Genomic DNA, 21,405 nt, shown 5'->3' with positions numbered 1-21,405 from the left:
CTGGTCATCTGGAAGACCAGTGTTTTGATTTCCACCCTTGTCACCATTGTGGCAAGTCAAATCATTCATCAGCACAATGCGACAAACAACAACAATCAAACAGATTGAAGATCAATTATTCAATGATTGATCCCTGGAAATGGTCATCCACGGTCAGAAGATTGTATAAGTTTTACAATTGAATTCACTCACACATATTGCAGCCAAAAGTAAAAATGAAGATGGTATTCTCGTGTAGTTGAACGGGGGAGTACACCAATGAAGCACTCCTACACTTGAAGGGGCAGGGTTTAGAAATAATTTGAAAAAGATTATCTCTCCTTTCAGCTGACAAAAGGGGGAAAATGCCAATGAAATTGACAGTGGTTGTCAGATTGAAAGTCTCGACAACATTAGCGAAGTAGCCAGTGGGCATTTTCATCAGCGAGTGAGCATCAAAAAATTCGTCAGTGGATAATCGATAGCAAAGTCAACAGTGAACAATTTTCAAACACAACAAAAGCAACAGTGAGTTGTTTTTCAACATCATCAGCCAGTGGGAAATCATCATCAGCAGATCCGCCAATGGGAATTCATCAACTTTTGTCAGTGGAAAAGCAAATACGCTAGTGGATGTTCATCAAATTTTTTCAATGGACACAAGATGCTGATTTCAAGCAAAAGACAGTTGGATCCTTTTGCATCTTGGCACGTGATGGAGTTGACAAGCGACATTTAGAGATGAATCAAACATGCATCTTACTCATGGTCTATTCATATTGCAGTTTCTTCAGCATCTAGCTTTGGCAGTTTTTTAGGCAAATGTCTTTTGAGGATCAACTTGAGAACTTGGAAGAGGGTTCCTTGTTCTTATTTTGGATTTATCATTGAGGGAGGAATGTTAGCCTGGCTCTCATAATAAAACAATTATAAATCCCAAATTATAATTAAATAAATCAAATCTTGAGAAATAGGAGTTAGTTCCTCAAATTAGGGAGTTCAGTTAGAATGAGAGATTCTCTCCAATTAGTTCTCCTAGCTTAGTGTTTTGTTGAGAATGTATCTCAACCAAGTTTGTTCAATATAAATGCACTATCTTGAGACACCTTGCTCATGTATTTATATGTATCATAAACATTATTTGAAGGGAGAAAAATTCATAATGAGAGACTATAGGAAAGTCTCTCATGCCTTTTCCACCATGTTTGGTTTAGGTATATTTCTACTATTTATTTTCTAAGTACTTTATTACTTATTTATTAAATTTCTTTATAAATTAATTTGTAAAAAACAAAATAGCATTTTAAATTAAGCGCAAAAGTTAAGTGTTGATTTTGTTCTCCATAAGTTTTTTTTTTTTTTTTGTCTTAGTGTCACAGGATTCATGGTTGGATCTGAAAAAAAATATGAGTTAAATTCAAAACATACTTATGATTTGGTCGAAAGTAAGTTTGAGGGGCTACCTTGTCCAAGTCCAAACTGTGGTCTTCAACTTTTTAAAATTATAATTTGTTCGATGTCTGTTCGTATTTTACTTTTTTCATGCTATCTCTTTTGTGTCACGTGTAAGTTAACTTTTAAACCTCAACTCTCTTTATTTGATTGTGGCAAAGGCCATGGAGAAACATGGTAAATAATTCCCCTCATAAAGGTAAACTATTAATAATTAAATCATTCTTTTAAATTTTTTTCAATTTTTAAAAAATGTTATTTTTACAAATAAGAATATGTTATTTTTGGGAAATAAACCAAAAAAATATTTAGTAATAATGTGGAAAAAGAAAAACACAAAAACAAAACAAAACAATACAGTAGTAACATTACCACCACGATGTTGTAGTGATGCTAAATAAAACATTTACCAGAATCATCTGTTTAACCTATCAATATCAAGAATATTAAAAACCCAATTTTTTTGTACATTAAATCTCTGAGACACGTTTAAAATACGAGAAAGGGAAAATCCTACTCAGGTATCTCACCTATAAAGCAATCATCATTTTATCAACCAACAACTATGTGTTTAAAGAGTATAGGAAAATATAATATAAATATTCCTTTTATCACATTAATATTCCTCTCACTCATTAAACCTGTCTACATTTCGATCTCCAGTTTTGGGTGCGATAGTTTATGAGTTTTTAATTTTTTGACACGAGACAAAAGATTCTCTGACTCATCCTTTGATCCTAACGTGAATGGCCGCACAGACGGTGGTGATAATTGATTCCAGAAATGTGAACCAGAGTATCCATGTTTTTATTTCTTCTTATCAAGTATAAGTCGTTATACAGGTCCATCTAATATTAAATTGATATCCAATATGCATCGTCTATTAAAAAAAATGAAATATATGCGCATTAACATGATATGCTAAATAATGAATGACATTAAAAAAATTAGGTATGTACATTGCTGCCTTGACCAGTCTAAGCGCATACTGTTTAACATTACAACTCATATTCCTACTTGAGCGAGGTTGGAGCTATTATCATCCCTCTGCATATCTTTGATGCCGCTGGACCTCACTCCGGAATCAAGGGGTGCGAGTTGCAAATCTCCACTGCTTTCTGAAATTGGAAGTGTAGCATTATTGCCATTCTCATGTATGATAGCCTCTTTTATCTCTGCAACTACTTCACTCACGTTGGGCCTGGATGATGGTCTATTCCTGACACATCTGAGTGCTAGTTTGGCCATACGGGTGATCGAATTGATGTCATAGTTTCCATCCAACTTCTTGTCTGCGAAAACCGCTATTTCGCCAGGATTTCCATCCATAACAAACCGCGTCACCTATACATTACATATATAATATACATTACATATATAAATACACTTCAAAATCATGTATTATATTGTTAAGTGGGGCATGCTGCATTAAATTATTATCGATTTCTTACCCATTGGATGAGGATACGTTCCTCTTCAGGAAGTTTTATATCTATTGGCGGTTTTCCACAGATGATCTCTAACAAAACCACTCCAAAACTATATACATCACTCTTTTCAGTCAACATGTGTGTGCGAAAATACCTGTAAATGCATTCCCCTACAAAAATTAACATTTTCCTCTGCTCCTGACACTCAATTGATTTTGATTAAGTTTGAGCAATATTGCAAAGAAAGTGAAAATTATATGTATAGTTTACTCTGGATCGAGGTATCCTGGAGTTCCTTTCACCGCAGTGGTAACATGAGTAATCTCCCCATCATTTGCCATCATCTTTGACAGACCAAAATCAGCCAATTTTCCATTCGAATTGCTGTCTAGAAGAATGTTAGCGCTCTTTATATCCCTGTGAAGTATCTTTGGAGTGCAACCCACGTGCAGATATTCCAGTCCTTTAAACATAAATTGCAGGTCGATCAGAGAAGAAATCTGGTTAAGTACGATTTGGAAGATAAAGTAAAGATCGACCTATTTAATTATATTTAGTTATATAGAAAGAGCTATAGAAAAATCCACTGAATTGGCGTTACCCTGGGCTGCATCTAATGCTATCTTCATTCTTGTTGTCCAATTTAATTTGGAAACTTCTGCACCAGGTCCTGGAAAATAAATTTAAAATTGATATTAGTATTGATATTAATATGCAGCAACTCAATCAGACAATATCTGTGAGATATATATTTACCATAAAGGCGGTCACTTAGGGATCCTCCAGACATGTAATCATAGATGAGCATAAGCTCTCTAGACTTATCACAGTAGCCAAGTAAAGATACCAAGTTTTTATGGTGGACTCTAGAAAGAAGATCGATCTGTTAATCAAGCAAATCCAGCGACACTCATTGATTACTATAAATTTTGGTTTTTCCTTGTCACCTATAAGTGCAGCTAAACTACAATGAAATTAAATAAACAAATACAGAAATTGAATCATGTTAAATATTGTATGAATCTCAGACTTACCTCATTCATAAACTCTTGAACACCTTGTTTGGAGAACGATGAGAGCACTTTCACTGCTATCTCTTGCCCTTCCGGCAGCTTTCCAAAGAACACTGATCCAAAGCCCCCTTGCCCAATTTTCCGACTAAAGTTTTCTGTGGCTGCAACTATCTCTTCGAAACTAAAGGCACGGGATATTATTGGATTTGGCACCGTAATCGTTGAGGATTCTGCAATTCGGTAAATTTATTAATTATGAAAGAAAACTGGTAGGCTGCTTCCTATTGTAAACTTGGGCTATTAGAATTTCCTAGAATTCAAGTCATTTGCTGACCTTCGTGAAGGTACGTTTTTTTCCCTAGTTTTTTCCAGTATACAGCAATACCCGTCATTAACGACAAAGCCATTAATAAAGCTCCACTTATTGTTATTCCGAGGACAGCTTTGCGCTTCATTAAATTATTTCTGGTTTCCTGAATTTTTTTGATACATTCGCCCTCGTGCATACATAGGTACTGATTCCCAGAATATCTGGAGAACACAATATAAAGATAGTCACTGAACTTATGAACTTACCTAGTGAGATTACACAGAATTTCACCCATTTCTGCTTAACATTGTGTGCGGACGTTCCTTCCCTAATTTTGAATATCAAACTGTTAGAATCGGAATTAACGTTGAAAAAAAGCTAATAAAATATAGATTATTAGATTACTTCAGTTCCAATGAAGGCATGTCCAGAAGCTGCAGAGGAATTACACCACTAAAATTGTTGTTCTCTATAAACCTGTCACAGATGACAAAAAATAAATATGATATAAGTTACCAGTAATTAATTCTGTTTTAATTCGAGAAAGAGAAAGGACAGATAGACGCACAACTCTTTAAGATTTTTGAGCTCTGATAGCCACTCCGGAACACTACCGCTGAGGTTGTTGTTTTGCAGATGTCTGCACAACAAGCGAGAAATGGCCGCAGTTTTCTTTGAAAAATGACAATGGATGTGCTCAAGAAAAAAGAACCAACAAGGTGAACGTTTATGTTTAGAAGGGAGTACTTACAATCGCTCCAACTTGGTTAAATTGGACAAATTTGGGAAGGGGCCCATCAGATAATTATTATCAAGTGACCTGGCAATTTCGGCACAAATCGATCAATGCCACGACTAAGAATTATCGCAAAATTTTAAGAATAGCCATGATACAAGCCATGAATGATTTCACTACAACCAGGGGAAGACGAACATTTCGTGTTTTTATGAAAGGAGTACATGAAAACATTTTATAGTAGTCATGTGTATTTGTAGTATTTTATACTAGAAATATTCACTATGAGGATTGAATATAGCAAAAAATGAAAATTCAGCTTACAGGTTAACGATTGCATTCAGCTGTCCAATATCCTTCGGAACCAATCCTTTAAGATTCCTTCTGGATAAGTTTCTGTCAAGAAGAAGATTGCGTTAAGGTCTTACCATTTCAGTTTCACAATTTCAGCCAAGTAGTGAACTGTAAACAAATCGAAGAATTAAACTTACATTTCCACAATTCTCATGGCCCAAGAGCTGTTATCAGGAGTACAGATAATTCCTTCCCACCCCATCATAAAGCAAGGATCGGAAATCCAATCTTTTATGTTAAACCTGCCCTTGACCGCTTCAAGAGCTTCAACTGGGTTTAAAAACTAACTTGTTAGACATTGAATTATAATACAAGTAATTACAGTATGACTTTTGAAAAAATAATTAGTAATTACAATATAGGGTAGAATAGTTAGAACCCTTACCATCTTGTGAATATGTTGCCCGTTCCGTATCAAGTATCTCGAAAAACTCAAAGGCGTTCAGTAGAGGACCACGGGTCGAATTGATGGCCTTGTACAAGTCAAATTGGAAGGTATCCGCTTTATCCGATACGAATGTTAGCTCTAGGGCAGAGTAATCTGATACCATAGTAATGATGTCAGACCGTTTTTCCCCATTTATCTCGACATAAAAAGATCTCGATTCAGACGCATTTAACATCTCGATCTCAGCAAGGGCTCCTGTCACGAGCTTGCTCTTTCTCTGTGTCTCTTCGTATTTCTCTGGTAGCCAACTCTTGATGAACCAGTGGTGAACCTACTTGGATCTTTCACACTCTCACGACCTCAACAACGCGTCCACGCCTTCAAATGGCCTTGGTGTCCCTTCGATCTTTTCGCGAACTTCCTGCGAACTTGGGATGAAAGCACAGAGAAAACTTCTACCACAGCGGACTTTTAAATGCACAGAGGTACTCAATAACAGAATGGCATACTCATTTTATTTCAGAATGGAGAAAATTCTTACAAGATGCTCACAGAGCTTTTATAGAAATGGATTCTATACAGAGATAGACTAATCTCGCATTTACCGGACTTTTCACAGCTCAAAATTAAGCAAGTTACTACCGGAAGCTTCTGGCGAGGTATAGGCTCTGTCTCAGAATCAGACTTAACACCCAAACACTTGACTCTTCTAATGGTTCGGCCACTTTAGCTTCTTATCAGTGCCGAGCACACTGATACGCAGGCTTCTCAAACCAACTAAGGACTTTGAGTGATTTCTCGTGTTGCAAGCAGATCAGACTGGATGTCCGCAGATGCAGAGCAGGAGAACACTCGACTCAAACACACACACAAGACTCTTCAAATGCCGCTGCCCAACAAATGAACCTTACCCTTCTTATATAGGATGAGAAGGGGGGACAAACATTACTGTTGGTCGGACAGAAATGACTTAAAGCTTAAAGAATCATTTCTTTTCAGTCTTTATCAGAGCGACGTCCGCACAAATATTCGGGTCCTTAAAACAGACCGAATAATTGCTTTCGGGTAACGCATGAGATATAGTCTGTAAAGTAGATTCGGACATTATGGCTATCTACACAGTGGATACTTTTGTACAAAAAGCCCACGGGAAAAGACTAGATAAGAATATTTACACTGTGGAAGCTTTTAAACAGTAAAGCCCACGGGAACTCTGGTCACAATTAAGCCCTTGTGACTGGTACGTAATCAAAATACAGTCAGATCAGGGAATCTGTTTCTTTTATAAAGTAGATCATCACATGCCTTTGTATAAATCCTTCGGACTATCATGGGTTTACCCAGTATGATTTCATGCTGGACTTTGGTTAGGACATACCATTCTAAGTGCTCTCTCATGTATTCCTGGAGGAAATAATTTGTCATGTGAAAAGGATCCCACTCTTGGGCTGTCATTTCTTTGACTGTGTTGTATATGCGATGAAAACATTCCCCGGTGTTGTACTCAAAACATCTGTAACAGTATTTTCTTTCATATCCTTCATGATATACTGGGTCCATGGCTGTTCTGTTCACTCCGTAATCTGTCCACCAATTCTGAAACCATTCACATTGTAGATTTTTCTGGGATTGTGCCATTGTACTGAATTTCAACTTTGTGTAATGGGTTTCTTCTCTGTCATCAATATTCATGAAGTCCCACCACAGCTTTTTATAATCTGAAAAATCATAAACTGTGTCAGGGAACATTACTTTGGGATCATTTCTGGGCCATCGAGCACATGGTTGGACTTGGGGTTGGTTGATCCACAAGTCTCTGGTTCGGTAGATGCAATAATAGCTTTCATAGATTCCTGTGTCACGACCTCCATGGTGCCAGATACCTCCAATGTCATGAAAATTTGTTTCCAGGGCCCTTCTTGCTGTTCTAGCATCTGCTTTTGCTTTGTCATACATCATATCATGGATCCATTTTCTGCCCTTTGGGTACACCTTTCTTTCAGGTACATAGTGTTGTAGATCAGTGTGAGGCTGCAAGTTGGCATCAAGGACTTTTGTGTTCCTTAATTGCCATGTGGGTCTCCAGTTGTCCCTGTATGTATCCCAGTCTTGATTATCTGGAATGGTTCTCAAGACTTCTTGTTTTTGGTGCTGGTCCCACTCAGTAATAATCATCATGATATGTGCTGTGTTTTGTTCAAGGTATTCCCTGCTGAGAAAGTCAGGAAGACAATTTTCCTCTCCTTTGATGTGCTCAATGGAAAAATCAAAATTTGCAAAGAGCGCCTGCCATCTGGCAAACTTTGCTTCTTCTGGTTTCTTGATGTCCTTGGATAGGACTTTCTTCATTGCTGACGCATCTGTTCTGAGAAGAAAATGTTTGTTTATTAGATATACTGCAAACTTGCTGATGCAATTCCATGCAGCTTTCACTTCTCTTTCAATAACAGAGTAATTCTGTTCTGCTGGATTCCATACTCCTGAGGCAAACTGTACCACTTGTTCTTCCTTGTCAACCTTTTGTTTTAGAATCCCACCCCAGCCTATGTCACTGGCGTCAGATTCAACTATCTTGAATGCCTCATCATCTGCTATATACAGTATAGGCAAAGACTTTACCTTTGCTTTGATTTCTTGCACTGCTCTGGTATGGGCGTCTGACCATTGAGGGGGATTTTTGCCAAGCCGCTTATTGAGAACTTTTCTGTCACTGGCACAGTCTTGATAAAAGCTGCTTACATAATTTAGGCAGCCAAGGAACCTTTGCAGTTGTGTCTTGTCTTTTAAGACATCTGGAAATTTGTCTGCAAAGTCAATGGCATGTTGTTGCAGAGAGATTTGTCCATTGGAAATCTGGTGGCCTAAGAACTTTATAGAAGTCTGAAATACTTCTATTTTCTTTTTGCTAAGCACAAGCCCATTTTTCTTGACCAACTTCATGAAAATATTTACATGTTTGAAGTGATCATCAATATTTTTGGAAAAAATTAAAACATCATCAATATATACAAGTAGCCAATCAAAATATGGCTTGAAAATATCATCCATGACCTTTTGAAACTTTGAAGGAGCATTTTTAAGACCAAAAGGCATGACATTCCATTCATAGTGCCCTGCAGGAATACTAAAAGCAGTTTTGAACTTATCTCCCTCATCAATGGCAACTTGCCAAAATCCTGCTTTTAAATCAAATTTTGAAAATATTTTGGCTCCTGCAATTCTCCTGATCAAATCTCCTTTATGTGGAATGGGATAAGTATCATCGGCCAAAACTGAATTTAGAGGCTTGTAATTTATCACAAGTCTAGGGATACCTCTAATTTGTTCAGCTCTTTTGTTTACATAGAATCCATAGCAATTCCAGGGGCTAGTGGATTCTCTGATCAATCCTCTGTTGAGCAATTGCTGGATTTCTTTTTGGCATAGTTTTCTGTATTCTTGGCTCATAGGGATTGCTCTGCTTTTACAGGGCTTTCCTGTATATCCTTCTTTATAGGGCAACTTAATGGTATGTTGCTTTTTGTGCCAAAAAGCATTTGGTTCTTCTGAACAACATTTTTCTTCTATCTTTTCTTTCAGTTCTTGGATTTTTCTTTTAATTTGAGGTAGTTTCAGTTGTTCTTCTACTCTCAATGTGCTTTTTAGATCTTTAAGATCTAATAGCAAAGATTCTGCTTTGTCTAATTTCTGCATGGCTTGAACCATTGTAGAAACTCTTGGGGTTGAAACATAAGGAAGCTCAATTCTTTTTCTTCTACCTTTAGATGTGGGTACAGAAATAAAATAACCAGCTTTACTTCCTTTCAACCTGGCTGACCCATGAGGTTCTACTGCAGCTAAAAAGACATTCCCTAATATACAATCAACAGGGATGTCTGCTATGGCAAATTTCATGTATACACAGTGGGTATCAAAACATAGTGAAGCTCTAGGAATTTCATATTTGAGTTTCTTATTTCCTAGGCCTACAACTTCTCTTTCAGCAGAGACCCAATATTTTGCTGGAACATTTCTGACATTAAGAATATTAATATCTGCACCAGAATCTAATAATGCAGTCATGAAAAATATCTGGCCTTGGATACAGATTTTTACCTTGACATGATGTTGCTGATATGTGATGGTAAACAATCTCATATCTTGAAAGCCAAAATTTGGGTCTGACCTTCCTTCAGCAACTTGAATTTCTTGGCTATGGGCTGTTGTGTTCCAGGATTCTTCTTCTTTTTCTTCTTGAATGTCCTTGCCTTTCTTAATTTCTGCAATTTGAGCTTTGATTGCAGAAATCTCTGCTTTGAGTTGGTGAATTTCACCACTCACTTCTCCCAAAGTCAGGGATCTTACTTTCCCTGGTTTCTGGTGATGCATTTGGAAAGACTTAGTGTTCCTTTCATAGGATGCATCGACAAACAAAGGTCTCTTACCTGATTCTTTTGAGGCTTTTGATTTAAGCTGATCTGTGAATGCTTCTATCAGGCGGTTCTTCATGGGTCCTTCTTCCATTGTCCTAATATGTGATAAAATCTTCATTTCTGCCTCTTCTTCAGCAGATGCCATTAGGACTTTTTCTTTAGGAAGCTTTGTTCTTTCTTCTTCTTCTTCGCTGGAACTGTACAAAAATTCAGAGTCATCTTCATAAAATATATGACATGCACATTCTTCTGAATTATAGCAAGAACATTCAGATGATTCAGAATCAGTATACTGGCCCATATTAACTTGAAATTCTTCTTCTGAAGTGCTAAAAGAATCAAGAGACGATTCCTCTAATTGGTGCTGTTGAGCTGAGTCTTTGATAATAAGATTTGGGCACCTTTCTGTAGCATGGGTCTTTGATTTACATCTCAGACAAAAGCTTGGGCCTGAATGCTCTTTCTTAACCTGTTTAGCCTTTTGAGCATAAACAGCTGTCTTTTTTCCCTTATTAAGCTTTGATTCTTCGCCTTGGGGACATCTTGAAGCTGTATGTCCAGTCTAGCCACACAACCAGCAAGTAATTTTGTTCCATTTTTCTTGCTTGGATGTATGCAGGTGGATGTCAGAAGGAGTATAATAATGGGTTTTTGGGATATATTTGTAGTGGCCCTTCTTTTTATGGCTTTTATCCCTTGTAGAATACTTCCTTTTATTTTTTGGATAATCCCTTCGATTTTTGTAGAAAGTCTCTTTGAATTCTCTTTTGGCCCTCTTCCTAGACTTTCTCTTTTTGACCAATGGGTCATCTATTGTCAGTCCATATTTGCTGCAAATGGACTTTCTATCTGGCAGTCTGGACAGTTTTTCCAAAGACTTGTTTACCTTCGAGCTGGTACAAAGACTTACCAGTGTCTTTGTAATAAGGGAATAAATTTCTCCCCATGTATAAGACTCAAAAGGTAACTGAAAAATTTCTTGCAATCTAATATAGTCAACAAATCTAGAGGGTAGAGCAGCTAGATATACCTGCTTCCAGAGCAAGTTTTTGGAATCTTTCACCTCATAGATTCGCTGCATCCAATCTCTATGGAAATCATCAAATTGAGACATCTTATGACATTTGAGGTTCATCAAAATGACCTCATGTTTGTTGGCAATTTCTGTCTCACAGCCACACCAATGTTCTAGAATCATTGATGTTAGCGCACCAATCATATTGTTGATTACAGTACCATCAGGATTATGAATAACATCTCCTTTTTCATCCTTGAGCACTTTTGCTTCCATGGTCTCAATAAGTTTAGGAGAAGATTCAGTTTCCCACCATCTGAGAAGAGTACCTGTAAAACATTGGATGATGGTTCTGCAAGCATCTACCTCTGATTTTCCTCTAAGACACATGAGTTTATATTCAGTATACATTAAATCAATCATCTGGCGAATTTGGCCAATGCTCATGTTGTCTATGTTCCATTCTCTGTGGGAATCAGGGAAGAAAGTATGTGCTTCAGGCAATTTTCCCTTCCCTTCAATGTCAGGAGCAGAATATCTGGAAAATCTATGTTCAAGAGGCTCATAGATTGGGAGGATTTGTGTTTCCTGAGATTTTTGTTCTTCTGTTTCTGGTTCCCTGAATAAGGAAGCAATACTGATGTGTTCAGACTCATCAGTCTTTGAGATAGTTTCTTTGGGGAACAGCAGAGGGAATTTCTGTACATTCCTTATTGGATTCTCAATCTTTATATTTCTTTTTACCAGGAAAGAATTTGGAACTGGCTTTTCAACTTTTGTGACCTGCATCCTTTCAAATTTCTCATTTAAGCCAGTAAGGAGTGTCTTAGTTACATCAATATGTCCAACTAAGTTTTCTCCTATTTCTTCAATCTTATTCAATGATTCCTTGGTGTAAGAACAAGTCATGCTGGAATCAAATTGTAAATTATTCAAACAAGAATTTACACAATTGAGAGAAGACTGTACAATATCTACTTGCTTCTTTACATCTTCTGCTTTAGCCATATTCATTTCTAGACCCTTTAGAGCAGTATTGGTCCAATTTAACTGTTCACTAGCCTTTTGAATTCTACCATCAATTCCTAAGGCATTATCATCTTTTTGAACCAGGGGGATGGCTTTGGCTGCATTTGTTTTTTCTCCCAAGATGATTCCTTTATATGGGGGAAAAGTAGTAGGGGTTTCAACTGTGGATCCATCAATTGCAGTCCATCCATGCTTATCAGTCATACTGCTAGAAATAGCACCAGTTAAAACATTTATAGGAGCAATTTTATCTTTCCATGAGTAGAAGGATATCCAAACACTATTTACTTCCATATAGTGTTTCCAGTCTGTTGCTAACTTTCTTTTCTGATCTGGGGTATATCCTTGGTCAAATTCATCTGCTTGAGGATTTGTATACAAATCCCAATTCAACATTTCTTTCATCCATTTAGAACTGATTTGTGATTTTAAGCATCCATCCATAAGTGCAAAAAACTTATGCATTTCCATGACTGCAGGCTTTTTACAGTCAGAAGGAATCTGTTTGAATCTGCATTCTGGAATCAGTTCTGATTGTTCAAGTTTCCCCAACCCATACCTTGGCTTTGCTGGTCTCATTAAGCAAATCATCTGAGTAAGCCTAGGGTCTTCTTCTTCTATTGAATGGATCATGAGAACATGATCTGAATCGGGCTCAGGCTCATGTGGGAAAGGAATATCAGAACATTTAGGATTCGGGCATGAGCTGATAGAAGTGGATGGAGGAGCAACACCAGTGCGAGGATTATGGTGCAGATGAACATTCTGTTCGGCTAGGGTCAGCAGATTTATGACATTTGTACAATCTGGACATTTTAGTTCTAAAGAATAAAAATTAACAAGCTGAGCTAATTCGAAAAGCTGTGGATGTTTACAAGAAGAAAAGGATGATGATGAACAGGCGGTATCGACAGTGGAAGGATCTCTGTAGTATTTGGATGTTTTACAAGCAGCGTCTATTCTTCTCCGATCAATAGTTGACCTGCGAGGAAAGGATATGACTGCATTGGAAGCATTTTCAGTTATGTTGGCAGAAGTGATATTTCGGGGAATTTGTGGCCTGGAGTAATTTACAACCCAATGTTCAGGGAATTGCAGATCTTCCCATTTTATCAATAGATGTTCAATCTTTTGGTTCTTTGGGTCAGTTTTGACTACCACACTTGATTTGGAATCTCGACTGGGAGTATGACGGATTGCTGGCCATAAAGTGTTGGTATGTCTGAAACAGGCTTTGGTCTGGATGGCTATATTGTTCCTCTTTCTCTTCATATCAAAACCCGTAGTATGGATTTGCAGCTGTAAGATATCTTTAATGGTTTCATCAAACACATATATGGAAAAGTTTGGGAAACAATCAAAGTATACAGGGCCATCAGACAAAGGGGCTACAATTCCACCGATTATTGAATCTGTATATCTGTTGTGCGTTAGGTCTCTAACAGTAGCAAGCACAAATGTTTTTAATCCTTTATGGACCAAAGGATTGATGCCAACCCGAATGCAACCAAGATGTAGATAATTTGTCTTTAACCTTTTTGCTTCTGCTTGTTAGGCCTGCGGATTTAGCAGTGGTATTGTCTGAATACTCTCAGAGTTCTCCTGGACTTGACTAACAGACTCTTTAATGCTAATTCTAGATGCAGCAATTAGATGGAAAGGAGCTAAATCACTATAGACTTCAGAGGGTGTTATATCTGGTAAAGCCCATCTTGCAGAAGGCTGAAATTCCTCATAAGTAAGTTCTGCAGAGTTTAAGGTTCTACTTGAACTATTTTCAAACATTTCTTTAAGAGGATTTTCTTCTGAATGGAATCATCTTCTTCAAGATCTCGATAAGAAACAGACTTTCTGAATGGCTCCATTCTTACTTAAAACAATATGGATCTGAGTACCAACCTTTAGAACCAGACGTTACTGGCTCTGATACCAATTTCAAGCAGGGGCTCCTGTCACGAGCTTGCTCTTTCTCTGTGTCTCTTCGTATTTCTCTGGTAGCCAACTCCTGATGAACCAGTGGTGAACCTACTTGGATCTTTCACACTCTCACGACCTCAACAACGCGTCCACGCCTTCAAATGGCCTTGGTGTCCCTTCGATCTTTTCGCGAACTTCCTGCGAACTTGGGATGAAAGCACAGAGAAAACTTCTACCACAGCGGACTTTTAAATGCACAGAGGTACTCAATAACAGAATGGCATACTCATTTTATTTCAGAATGGAGAAAATTCTTACAGGATGCTCACAGAGCTTTTATAGAAATGGATTCTATACAGAGATAGACTAATCTCGCATTTACCGGACTTTTCACAGCTCAAAATTAAGCAAGTTACTACCGGAAGCTTCTGGCGAGGTATAGGCTCTGTCTCAGAATCAGACTTAACACCCAAACACTTGACTCTTCTAATGGTTCGGCCACTTTAGCTTCTTATCAGTGCCGAGCACACTGATACGCAGGCTTCTCAAACCAACTAAGGACTTTGAGTGATTTCTCGTGTTGCAAGCAGATCAGACTGGATGTCCGCAGATGCAGAGCAGGAGAACACTCGACTCAAACACACACACAAGACTCTTCAAATGCCGCTGCCCAACAAATGAACCTTACCCTTCTTATATAGGATGAGAAGGGGGGACAAACATTACTGTTGGTCGGACAGAAATGACTTAAAGCTTAAAGAATCATTTCTTTTCAGTCTTTATCAGAGCGACGTCCGCACAAATATTCGGGTCCTTAAAACAGACCGAATAATTGCTTTCGGGTAACGCATGAGATATAGTCTGTAAAGTAGATTCGGACATTATGGCTATCTACACAGTGGATACTTTTGTACAAAAAGCCCACGGGAAAAGACTAGATAAGAATATTTACACTGTGGAAGCTTTTAAACAGTAAAGACCACGGGAACTCTGGTCACAATTAAGCCCTTGTGACTGGTACGTAATCAAAATACAGTCAGATCAGGGAATCTGTTTCTTTTATAAAGTAGATCATCACATGCCTTTGTATAAATCCTTCGGACTATCATGGGTTTACCCAGTATGATTTGATGCTGGACTTTGGTTAGGACATACCATTCTAAGTGCTCTCTCATGTATTCCTGGAGGGAATAATTTGTCATGTGAAAAGGATCCCACTCTTGGGCTGTCATTTCTTTGACTGTGTTGTATATGCGATGAAAACATTCCCCGATGTTGTACTCAAAACATCTGTAACAGTATTTTCTTTCATATCCTTCATGATATACTGGGTCCATGGCTGTTCTGTTCACTCCGTAATCTGTCCACCAATTCTGAAACCATTCACATTGTAGATTTTTCTGGGATGCTGCCATTGTACTGAATTTCAACTTTGTGTAATGGGTTTCTTCTCTGTCATCAATATTCATGAAGTCCCACCACAGCTTTTTATAATCTGAAAAATCATAAACTGTGTCAGGGAACATTACTTTGGGATCATTTCTGGGCCATCGAGCACATGGTTGGACTTGGGGTTGGTTGATCCACAAGTCTCTGGTTCGGTAGATGCAATAATAGCTTTCATAGATTCCTGTGTCACGACCTCCATGGTGCCAGATACCTCCAATGTCATGAAAATTTGTTTCTAGGGCCCTTCTTGCTGTTCTAGCATCTGCTTTTGCTTTTTCATACATCATATCATGGATCCATTTTCTGCCCTTTGGGTACACCTTTCTTTCAGGTACATAGTGTTGTAGATCAGTGTGAGGCTGCAAGTTGGCATCAAGGACTTTTGTGTTCCTTAATTGCCATGTGGGTCTCCAGTTGTCCCTGTATGTATCCCAGTCTTGATTATCTGGAATGGTTCTCAAGACTTCTTGTTTTTGGTGCTGGTCCCACTCAGTAATAATCATCATGATATGTGTTGTGTTTTGTTCAAGGTATTCCCTGCTGAGAAAGTCAGGAAGACAATTTTCCTCTCCTTTGATGTGCTCAATGGAAAAATCAAAATTTGCAAAGAGCGCCTGCCATCTGGCAAACTTCGCTTCTTCTGGTTTCTTGATGTCCTTGGATAGGACTTTCTTCATTGCTGACGCATCTGTTCTGAGAAGAAAATGTTTGCTTATTAGATATACTGCAAACTTGCTGATGCAATTCCATGCAGCTTTCACTTCTCTTTCAATAACAGAGTAATTCTGTTCTGCTGGATTCCATACTCCTGAGGCAAACTGTACCACTTGTTCTTCCTTGTCAACCTTTTGTTTTAGAATCCCACCCCAGCCTATGTCACTGGCGTCAGATTCAACTATCTTGAATGCCTCATCATCTGCTATATACAGTATAGGCAAAGACTTTACCTTTGCTTTGATTTCTTGCACTGCTCTGGTATGGGCGTCTGACCATTGAGGGGGATTTTTGCCAAGCCGCTTATTGAGAACTTTTCTGTCACTGGCACAGTCTTGATAAAAGCTGCTTACATAATTTAGGCAGCCAAGGAACCTTTGCAGTTGTGTCTTGTCTTTTAAGACATCTGGAAATTTGTCTGCAAAGTCAATGGCATGTTGTTGCAGAGAGATTTGTCCATTGGAAATCTGGTGGCCTAAGAACTTTATAGAAGTCTGAAATACTTCTATTTTCTTTTTGCTAAGCACAAGCCCATTTTTCTTGACCAACTTCATGAAAATATTTACATGTTTGAAGTGATCATCAATATTTTTGGAAAAAATTAAAACATCATCAATATATACAAGTAGCCAATCAAAATATGGCTTGAAAATATCATCCATGACCTTTTGAAACTTTGAAGGAGCATTTTTAAGACCAAAAGGCATGACATTCCATTCATAGTGCCCTGCAGGAATACTAAAAGCAGTTTTGAACTTATCTCCCTCATCAATGGCAACTTGCCAAAATCCTGCTTTTAAATCAAATTTTGAAAATATTTTGGCTCCTGCAATTCTCCTGATCAAATCTCCTTTATGTGGAATGGGATAAGTATCATCGGCCAAAACTGAATTTAGAGGCTTGTAATTTATCACAAGTCTAGGGATACCTCTAATTTGTTCAGCTCTTTTGTTTACATAGAATCCATAGCAATTCCAGGGGCTAGTGGATTCTCTGATCAATCCTCTGTTGAGCAATTGCTGGATTTCTTTTTGGCATAGTTTTCTGTATTCTTGGCTCATAGGGATTGCTCTGCTTTTACAGGGCTTTCCTGTATATCCTTCTTTATAGGGCAACTTAATGGTATGTTGCTTTTTGTGCCAAAAAGCATTTGGTTCTTCTGAACAACATTTTTCTTCTATCTTTTCTTTCAGTTCTTGGATTTTTCTTTTAATTTGAGGTAGTTTCAGCTGTTCTTCTACTCTCAATGTGCTTTTTAGATCTTTAAGATCTAATAGCAAAGATTCTGCTTTGTCTAATTTCTGCATGGCTTGAACCATTGTAGAAACTCTTGGGGTTGAAACATAAGGAAGCTCAATTCTTTTTCTTCTACCTTTAGATGTGGGTACAGAAATAAAATAACCAGCTTTACTTCCTTTCAACCTGGCTGACCCATGAGGTTCTACTGCAGCTAAAAAGACATTCCCTAATATACAATCAACAGGGATGTCTGCTATGGCAAATTTCATGTATACACAGTGGGTATCAAAACATAGTGAAGCTCTAGGAATTTCATATTTGAGTTTCTTATTTCCTAGGCCTACAACTTCTCTTTCAGCAGAGACCCAATATTTTGCTGGAACATTTCTGACATTAAGAATATTAATATCTGCACCAGAATCTAATAATGCAGTCATGAAAAATATCTGGCCTTGGATACAGATTTTTACCTTGACATGATGTTGCTGATATGTGATGGTAAACAATCTCATATCTTGAAAGCCAAAATTTGGGTCTGACCTTCCTTCAGCAACTTGAATTTCTTGGCTATGGGCTGTTGTGTTCCAGGATTCTTCTTCTTTTTCTTCTTGAATGTCCTTGCCTTTCTTAATTTCTGCAATTTGAGCTTTGATTGCAGAAATCTCTGCTTTGAGTTGGTGAATTTCACCACTCACTTCTCCCAAAGTCAGGGATCTTACTTTCCCTGGTTTCTGGTGATGCATTTGGAAAGACTTAGTGTTCCTTTCATAGGATGCATCGACAAACAAAGGTCTCTTACCTGATTCTTTTGAGGCTTTTGATTTAAGCTGATCTGTGAATGCTTCTATCAGGCGGTTCTTCATGGGTCCTTCTTCCATTGTCCTAATATGTGATAAAATCTTCATTTCTGCCTCTTCTTCAGCAGATGCCATTAGGACTTTTTCTTTAGGAAGCTTTGTTCTTTCTTCTTCTTCTTCGCTGGAACTGTACAAAAATTCAGAGTCATCTTCATAAAATATATGACATGCACATTCTTCTGAATTATAGCAAGAACATTCAGATGATTCAGAATCAGTATACTGGCCCATATTAACTTGAAATTCTTCTTCTGAAGTGCTAAAAGAATCAAGAGACGATTCCTCTAATTGGTGATGTTGAGCTGAGTCTTTGATAATAAGATTTGGGCACCTTTCTGTAGCATGGGTCTTTGATTTACATCTCAGACAAAAGCTTGGGCCTGAATGCTCTTTCTTAACCTGTTTAGCCTTTTGAGCATAAACAGCTGTCTTTTTTCCCTTATTAAGCTTTGATTCTTCGCCTTGGGGACATCTTGAAGCTGTATGTCCAGTCTGGCCACACAACCAGCAAGTAATTTTGTTCCATTTTTCTTGCTTGGATGTATGCAGGTGGATGTCAGAAGGAGTATAATAATGGGTTTTTGGGATATATTTGTAGTGGCCCTTCTTTTTATGGCTTTTATCCCTTGTAGAATACTTCCTTTTATTTTTGGATAATCCCTTCGATTTTTGTAGAAAGTCTCTTTGAATTCTCTTTTGGCCCTCTTCCTAGACTTTCTCTTTTTGACCAATGGGTCATCTATTGTCAGTCCATATTTGCTGCAAATGGACTTTCTATCTGGCAGTCTGGACAGTTTTTCCAAAGACTTGTTTACCTTCGAGCTGGTACAAAGACTTACCAGTGTCTTTGTAATAAGGGAATAAATTTCTCCCCATGTATAAGACTCAAAAGGTAACTGAAAAATTTCTTGCAATCTAATATAGTCAACAAATCTAGAGGGTAGAGCAGCTAGATATACCTGCTTCCAGAGCAAGTTTTTGGAATCTTTCACCTCATAGATTCGCTGCATCCAATCTCTATGGAAATCATCAAATTGAGACATCTTATGACATTTGAGGTTCATCAAAATGACCTCATGTTTGTTGGCAATTTCTGTCTCACAGCCACACCAATGTTCTAGAATCATTGATGTTAGCGCACCAATCATATTGCTGATTACAGTACCATCAGGATTATGAATAACATCTCCTTTTTCATCCTTGAGCACTTCTGCTTCCATGGTCTCAATAAGTTTAGGAGAAGATTCAGTTTCCCACCATCTGAGAAGAGTACCTGTAAAACATTGGATGATGGTTCTGCAAGCATCTAGCTCTGATTTTCCTCTAAGACACATGAGTTTATATTCAGTATACATTAAATCAATCATCTGGCGAATTTGGCCAATGCTCATGTTGTCTATGTTCCATTCTCTGTGGGAATCAGGGAAGAAAGTATGTGCTTCAGGCAATTTTCCCTTCCCTTCAATGTCAGTAGCAGAATATCTGGAAAATCTATGTTCAAGAGGCTCATAGATTGGGAGGATTTGTGTTTCCTGAGATTTTTGTTCTTCTGTTTCTGGTTCCCTGAATAAGGAAGCAATACTGATGTGTTCAGACTCATCAGTCTTTGAGATAGTTTCTTTGGGGAACAGCAGAGGGAATTCTGTACATTCCTTATTGGATTCTCAATCTTTATATTTCTTTTTACCAGGAAAGAATTTGGAACTGGCTTTTCAACTTTTGTGACCTGCATCCTTTCAAATTTCTCATTTAAGCCAGTAAGGAGTGTCTTAGTTACATCAATATGTCCAACTAAGTTTTCTCCTATTTCTTCAATCTTATTCAATGATTCCTTGGTGTAAGAACAAGTCATGCTGGAATCAAATTGTAAATTATTCAAACAAGAATTTACACAATTGAGAGAAGACTGTACAATATCTACTTGCTTCTTTACATCTTCTGCTTTAGCCATATTCATTTCTAGACCCTTTAGAGCAGTATTGGTCCAATTTAACTGTTCACTAGCCTTTTGAATTCTACCATCAATTCCTAAGGCATTATCATCTTTTGAACCAGGGGATGGCTTTGGCTGCATTTGTTTTTTCTCCCAAGATGATTCCTTTATATGGGGGAAAAGTAGTAGGGGTTTCAACTGTGGATCCATCAATTGCAGTCCATCCATGCTTATCAGTCATACTGCTAGAAATAGCACCAGTTAAAACATTTATAGGAGCAATTTTATCTTTCCATGAGTAGAAGGATATCCAAACACTATTTACTTCCATATAGTGTTTCCAGTCTGTTGCTAACTTTCTTTTCTGATCTGGGGTATATCCTTGGTCAAATTCATCTGCTTGAGGATTTGTATACAAATCCCAATTCAACATTTCTTTCATCCATTTAGAACTGATTTGTGATTTTAAGCATCCATCCATAAGTGCAAAAAACTTATGCATTTCCATGACTGCAGGCTTTTTACAGTCAGAAGGAATCTGTTTGAATCTGCATTCTGGAATCAGTTCTGATTGTTCAAGTTTCCCCAACCCATACCTTGGCTTTGCTGGTCTCATTAAGCAAATCATCTGAGTAAGCCTAGGGTCTTCTTCTTCTATTGAATGGATCATGAGAACATGATCTGAATCGGGCTCAGGCTCATGTGGGAAAGGAATATCAGAACATTTAGGATTCGGGCATGAGCTGATAGAAGTGGATGGAGGAGCAACACCAGTGCGAGGATTATGGTGCAGATGAACATTCTGTTCGGCTAGGGTCAGCAGATTTATGACATTTGTACAATCTGGACATTTTAGTTCTAAAGAATAAAAATTAACAAGCTGAGCTAATTCGAAAAGCTGTGGATGTTTACAAGAAGAAAAGGATGATGATGAACAGCGGTATCGACAGTGGAAGGATCTCTGTAGTATTTGGATGTTTTACAAGCAGCGTCTATTCTTCTCCATCAATAGTTGACCTGCGAGGAAAGGATATGACTGCATTGGAAGCATTTTCAGTTATGTTGGCAGAAGTGATATTTCGGGGAATTTGTGGCCTGGAGTAATTTACAACCCAATGTTCAGGGAATTGCAGATCTTCCCATTTTTATCAATAGATGTTCAATCTTTTGGTTCTTTT

At 37.8% G+C, this 21,405-nt stretch overlaps 1 protein-coding gene across 1 annotated transcript; it reads right to left on the bottom strand.

The window, feature by feature from the left end:
- Positions 1-2,407: 2,407 nt before the first annotated feature.
- LOC149188312 (putative LRR receptor-like serine/threonine-protein kinase At1g67720) lies at positions 2,408-5,430 on the bottom strand. The gene is made up of 11 exons (XM_089409923.1): positions 5,245-5,430; positions 4,936-5,004; positions 4,753-4,824; positions 4,590-4,661; positions 4,209-4,405; positions 3,896-4,104; positions 3,618-3,744; positions 3,463-3,531; positions 3,132-3,324; positions 2,883-3,015; positions 2,408-2,775 (listed from the first exon to the last, which is right to left on the bottom strand). Exons 2-11 carry the CDS (start codon positions 4,980-4,982, stop codon positions 2,437-2,439), a joined length of 1,458 nt encoding a protein of 485 aa, XP_089266049.1. The 5' UTR covers positions 4,983-5,004; positions 5,245-5,430; the 3' UTR covers positions 2,408-2,436.
- Between the last annotated feature and the right edge of the window lie 15,975 nt (positions 5,431-21,405).

Source organism: Pinus tabuliformis, chromosome 3_1, assembly GCF_031772625.1.
Source record: "Pinus tabuliformis cultivar Carrire ecotype Pingquan chromosome 3_1, CPIR1, whole genome shotgun sequence".
In the NCBI taxonomy this organism is placed as follows: Eukaryota; Viridiplantae; Streptophyta; class Pinopsida; order Pinales; family Pinaceae; genus Pinus; species Pinus tabuliformis.
Note: the sequence above shows the minus strand (reverse complement) of the source record. Positions and strands in the feature narration are given on the sequence as shown.

Coding starts and splice junctions, on each gene's coding strand:
- LOC149188312 (XM_089409923.1), bottom strand. CDS start 4,982: ATGGGCCCCTTCCCAAATTTGTCCAATTTAACCAAGTTGGAGCGATT. Junction 3,745..3,895: donor TTCAAGAGTTTATGAATGAG/GTAAGTCTGAGA, acceptor CTTGATTAACAG/ATCGATCTTCTTTCTAGAGT. Junction 3,325..3,462: donor AGCATTAGATGCAGCCCAGG/GTAACGCCAATT, acceptor TTATGTTTAAAG/GACTGGAATATCTGCACGTG.